The sequence below is a fragment of the Halyomorpha halys genome, unplaced genomic scaffold (assembly GCF_000696795.3).
Source record: "Halyomorpha halys isolate HHAL.00 unplaced genomic scaffold, Hhal_1.1 Scaffold1064.1, whole genome shotgun sequence".
NCBI lineage: Eukaryota > Metazoa > Arthropoda > Insecta > Hemiptera > Pentatomidae > Halyomorpha > Halyomorpha halys.
The window spans coordinates 103,623-109,712 of NW_027104635.1; the positions used below are offsets into that span (position 1 = coordinate 103,623).

Below are 6,090 nucleotides of genomic sequence, written 5' to 3' on the forward strand. Positions count from 1 at the left end.
ATATTGACAGGTTTGTGTTTTAAATTTTAAAATATCTTTTATAGGTATGCCAAAGAATTAAGTTTGAAAAGATATTACTTGGTCACAAATCTCCCATGCCTAGTCAGTATTTTTATGGTACAAGAGTAGCAAAATGATAGATAGTAATGTTGGGTTCCAAGGATAATTCTGGGATTACCTGTGACTGTGTTTAGGTAGGTGATGATTTTATGAAACTGGGTGTAATAATAATTGATCTCCTGTATATGGGAAAAACTGAAATTAATTAATCAGGCCTTTGTTAATTGATTAGGTCTAGGGAATGAGGGTGAATAAAACTACTTCACAGTCAACGGAGAACCTTTTACATTATCAACAAGTGATATCTTTAGGCAGCTTGTGATTTTACTGGACTATATTTGTCATTAACTACAATAATTAGATAATAAGAGCAGAATTAGTAAAACATAAATATGAAGAATTTAAATGTTTTTTTATACTCATTTTATTGAATAATTAAAATTATATTGTTTAACTCCTTTAAAAAGAATATTTGAGGCATGGAAATTGAAAAGGCTGTAGGTGCCAAAAAACTAGTTTTGAGAAAAACGATAAAAACAGGTGGCTGGTCACTCTTTTTGTTCGAAAATTATGAACAAATTATATCTTTAGGAACTAAAACATTCAAGATAGGAACTTCCAGCGGTTACCAGTCCATTGGCGCTATTTTCTTCAACCACATCCCATCAAAATCTCATTTTTCGTTTTTCTGGCACTTACAGCCTTTTTCATTTTCATGCCTCAATTATAGGTTTTGAAATGCATTTAGTAAAAATAAAAACACCATTATACAAATTTTAGCTAAATCTAAAAAAAGGGTAGCAATAAAAAGGAGTGATATCAAAAAGGCTGACTCGCCAGAAAAGAAGAATCGGCTCTTTGCACCTTAGTTTACGCGTAGCCAGCCAGGATGTCATCCCTTGGCTTTGCACCTCAGTTTAGTATAGGAATTGGTATGATAATATGAATCAGGTATTTTGTAATAGATTCTGAAAAGTAGTTGATTCAAGGAGCTGATCCTGGCAAAAGGAACCTAATGCAGACAGCATCATTGATACAGATGATCATGGCCTTAAGAGTAGGGTGGGACCCTTCTGATTTGATACTTAGTATAAAATTCAACCTGATTCGATCCAGGCACATTTAATATTAATACTATGCAGTCTGCACTGATTTAGTTCTAACTTTACTATGTAATCAGTGTTTGGGGAAGATGCCTCCCCCCCCCACATTTGAGTAGAAATTCAAGATTCTGCCGTCTAGTGGCAGCTATATGAAGCAGTATGCTTTGGTAGCCATCTCGGCCTCTACAGTATAGAGTAAATGCCATCTCAAGAGCATCATTTTCTGGCTGAGATCTACAATTCACCATGAGTGAGTAGTTTCACCACACTCAGGTACAAAAGAGGAACCAGCATACTAGAATAAAAGAACAAATATTCAAAAGCAACCAAAGCTGCAATACAACAATCATCACGAAGTAAACTTCAACATCTATTATTATATGTAATATCAATTTTTATGTATATATATATAATGTATACATATATAAATGTTGTAATATCCTCTTTTATGAGTAAATGGTTATTTTTATGATGAGAAGATGGTTGGGGATGCAATTAGTAAAAAACGCAAACAAGTTGAGAGAACTTGTTTAATAGTGCCAACGTTTTGGCCAGAGTTTCTAGCCTTCAATAGGGCTAATATAATTTTAGTATGTTTTATGTTATGTATTATTTCAGTATTGTTTATTTGTAGTATTAAACCTAAAAGCAAGCTAACCAATTTTCATTAGTAAAATATGCAGTCACAAAAGATATCGTTCAAAGCCAAGATGGCGGCTCGTGTCCTGCCAAAAGTCCACTGAATCGCGGCCATGTTGAGCAGATTCAAATATTTTATTTTATTTAAAATTTTAAAAACATTATTTAATTTCCCATTATAATTGTAGTTACCGTAAATTTAAGAAAAAATAGAATTTAAGAATAAGTATTAAAGAACATTATTCATAAAGGAAATCATAAGAAAAAACTCAAAACTGTAGTGGTACAATCAATGTTGAGAACAAACCTGTAGAAGTTTCTTGGTTTTTGGACCATCACTTGGTGTTTAGGCAGGAGAAGGGTTGCATCACCTAGAGGCAGGATATCCTGAAGATCCCTTCTTCTTTATTTTTAATTTTCTTTACCCTTTGTTCATTCAAACTTAGTGACCCACAAGTTTTTTTTTTTTTTTCGAGGGTCGGTGGAAATCTTCAAAAGACATGGATAGGCCCGTACCAATCCGTGTGTGGGATTTTTACCCACTAAAACCACCGCCCTACACCTGTTCATTCCTCTCCAAGGGACCGCCGCTAGGCTTTACTTCATGGAGGGAAATGGCTGAGTGCCGCCTCGCTTTCTCTCGCTTCTCGTTTCCATGCTAGTAACATATTCTAGCCTTCTCTTCCTCTCTGAACCTCTTGAGGACGACTGTGGTGAATTTCTTCACTGCGTTTCAATGCTGGTCTGAGAGTAGCATATAGCTCACCACGTTCTCTGGTGTGATGTGTCTTCCACACACTCTCTCCAATTCACTTCTTTATGCTGCAAAGGGAATGCAAGTGAAAAACACGTGCTCTGCGGTGTCCAGTTTGAAGTGGTACTGGTAGGCTCTAAAGCATCCATGTCCGGTGAACATTTGGGTTATATAAAAATCCACCTCACCATGCTGGTCCCCAGCACCACTGCCATCATCGGGTATAATCTACGAGTCCACCTCCCGGAATCTGCAGCCTCCCAACGCTGCTGCCACTGGTCGATAGCCTTCGGCTACTTTCTTTGGGGTCTCCAACATTTGGCATAAGGCGTGACAAAAAGGATGCTACTTTAGCAGATTTGGCGCTGATATACTCCGTGTGAATATTAAAGCGGAGACGTGCATCCATCATGACTCCTAGGTATTTTAAACAGGACTGGGAACGAATTTCGTGCCTACCAACCGTGACAGTGATGGATTCTGTCTGCTTCCTGCTAGTTACTAGGAGAACCTCGGTCTTGTGATCTGCAAGTTGTAGGCCTACCGAAGACAGCCAACCTCGAACCGTAGCAACAGCCTGGTTTGCAATGAGGGTAACTTCTTCCAAGTGCTTCACCGCTACTACAACTGTGCACAACCTCCGGCATTGTCAGTTTGAAGATTGCGTCGTACATGATGTTCCACAGAAGAGGCCCTAATACCGAGCCCTGTGGGACACCACCAGTCATCTTATATCTTCTTTGGCCAATGTCTGAAAAGTAAAATAGAACTCTATCTTTGAAGTAGTTTCTAAGAACTCTCATAAGATAGGCTGGTACCGCCATAGTCCGTAGGGCATTTATTATACAGGTCCATCTTGCAGTATTAAAAGTGTTCTTGACGTCTAGAGTGATGATTGCTGCATAACGCTTAGTACCCCTCCTCCACCTTGCTCCTGCAATTGCTGTGCGGGCCATCTTGACTACCAATCCAACATCATTTATCATGGATCGCTCTTTACGAAATCCGAATTGAGCCCGCGAGAGGCCATCAACTCCCTCTGTGAACTTTTGTAGTCTGTGGGAAAGGATTTTCTCGAATGCCTTACCCATAGTATCCAACAAGCAAATTAGACGATAGGTTGACGGGTCTTCCGGTCTTCCCTTACTGTTTGGAATAAGTACGAGGTGCTGTCTCTTCCAAGGTTTCGGAATTGAGCCTTCACAAAAGCACGAATTGAAGAGATCGACAAAAAGATCCGGCCGTTTCCTGAGAGCCAACTTCAGAGTCACATTAGGAATTCCATCCAATCCTGGCGCCTTGCCATGTTTTAGGTCCGAGCTGATGTCCTCTAACTCTTCCTGCGTGATTTGTGGAAAGTCCGTTATATTTATATATATTGTCAATACATTGAATACTAATCGCCTTTTTTTTTTCTTTTTTCTTTTATCCCCCTCCCTTGCCATTTCTGGCATACGGGGTGCAGAGCAGTGGGGTAGTGCGCGGTGGGATTGCGTATGCCACTGCTCCCAAAGATCACCAAGAATACTATTCGCCTGTTCAGGGAATAGTGTTCTGACAATACTGTCTACAACATTTGATTTCGTGGGGAGTTGCATTGTGCCATTACAAAGTTTCTTAAGCGCTATTTGTGAGGTCTACCCCATGGGTCTGCATCCACCTCATCACAGAGTTCTCTCCAACACCGTCGTTTGCTTTCTTTAATGGCTTGTCGGAGGTTCCTTCTAGCTCTCTTGAACTCTTCTTGAAGCACTGAAAACTTTGGTAGACCTCTCGCTCGCTGGTAACATCTTCTTACTTGGTTACAACACCGGCGAAGATCGTCAATAGTATCCATCCACCAGTACACTGAGAATGATGTTTGTCAGGCTTTGAACGGATCATAGCTGCATCATAAGCCCCAGATATAAAAGAGGTCAGTATATGCACCTTTTCCTCAGCTGACCCTTTCAATTCACACTCATCCTCGAGAGAGAAGCCGAGAAAGCCGGAGAGAAGAATAGCCCCTGAGAAAGCAGGGGGAAACGAGCGGATAGAGGACCGAAAATGCCATGGATGTGGCAAAGTAGGGCATTTGGTGGTCATTTCACGGTCTTTTTCCCTTTTTTTTTAAAGTTCTGCTTGAGGCGGAGCTTAACTTATATATATATATATGTTGTAATATTCTCTTTTTTAATAAATAGTTGATATTTATATATAAATGATTTTAGTTGTTTTTATTTTATGTATATCGTTTCAGTATTGTTGATTTGTTACTTTAAATCAAAAAGCAAGCTAACCCGTTTTCATTGTTTAAAATAAATATGCTGTCCAAAACAAGGTAGATGGCGATGCGCGTCCTTCCGAAGTGTTCGTTGGGTTGTTTGTGTTTGATAACATGGATTGAAATTTTTCAACTTTTGTTGTTCCTATGCAGTAATTACGGAAAAGGAATAATCAAAGAAGAAATGGAAGAAAGTAACAATTATCAATAAACTATTTACATCGTAAATGATAGCAATTGTACTACAATAGATTATTTTTTGGATCGACCAGTGAACATTGAAGATAGAAGAGAGGAAACGGGCACTCTGGATTTTGCTGGCTTGGGGAGAAGACGTCCGCTCAGTAGAAGCGGGAAGGACTAGAAGCCATTTGTTAGGAATTGGATAGTGTTTTGGACAAGAGGATGTCAACAGTCATATATCATCAAAGGAAGATCGTGTAATTGGTTAGTTTTGTTTCTAACTGAAATTTGTTGTATTTGTAGAATATCTATTAATTAAGTTTAAGTGCTATTATTAGTAAAGTGTCATCTGTTCCTGATTACCAGGAAACCCGCCCTGAGAAAAGAGTCTCTTATGTTATAATATTTAAATAAAATTCTATTATCTGTTAAATATTAAAGTTTTTAATTTGATCCCAAGCAAACTAATAAAATTATTTTTATTTTATTTTAAATAATTTTTGATTATTACAATGTATTTTTTCATGTAATAAAATTGTATTAATCTTTTTCAGCTGCCCATTGTGTATTTGATGATGACACAAATAACCTAAGAGATCAGACAAAAATGCGTGTTGCTGTCGGAAAGTACTGGAGTGATTGGAATCACAAAGATGATCTTACTACTGAACAGAAATTTAATGTATTTCTGAATTATATTTTTAATGAATTTTTTATTGTTTGTACCAAAAATCATTAATTATTAAAACCATTATTAATTAATTATTAAAATAATTAAATTTTAGGTAATAGAGGTATATTTGGGGGAGAAATACAGAGGGAAAGCTGGTAGATATGACCACGATATAGCTATACTCAAACTTGACAGATTAATCATACTTAAGCCTATTATAATGCCAGTTTGTTTAGATAAAGGATACACTTTTCGTTTGGACCAAAGATTAGATGCAATAGGGACCGTAAGTTTCATTGTTTATTTTATAAATTTGTACTAATTGAGATTTATTTTTCAACAGTGCTCGCCTAAGATATTTGGAATCCCTGAGAAATTAGTTCTGTCATCGGTGTCCTATCCTCACAAAAAAAAA

At 37.5% G+C, this 6,090-nt stretch overlaps 2 protein-coding genes across 2 annotated transcripts in view; both read left to right on the plus strand.

The window, feature by feature from the left end:
- The window catches only part of LOC106688143 (modular serine protease), a 10,717-nt gene extending 10,656 nt beyond the window's left edge, over window positions 1–61 (plus strand). The window contains exon 8 of the mRNA XM_067045870.1: window positions 45–61. Coding sequence (XP_066901971.1) covers window positions 45–61 — 17 coding nt within the window. The remainder of the gene's footprint in view (window positions 1–44) is intronic.
- Window positions 62–5,524: 5,463 nt separating this feature from the next.
- Window positions 5,525–6,090, plus strand: part of LOC136795081 (coagulation factor IX-like) — a 7,176-nt gene continuing 6,610 nt past the window's right edge. Inside the window, exons 1-2 of the mRNA XM_067044705.1 lie at window positions 5,525–5,684; window positions 5,788–5,961. Of these exons, the coding sequence (XP_066900806.1) occupies window positions 5,610–5,684; window positions 5,788–5,961 (249 nt within the window). The 5' untranslated portion in view covers window positions 5,525–5,609. The remainder of the gene's footprint in view (window positions 5,685–5,787; window positions 5,962–6,090) is intronic.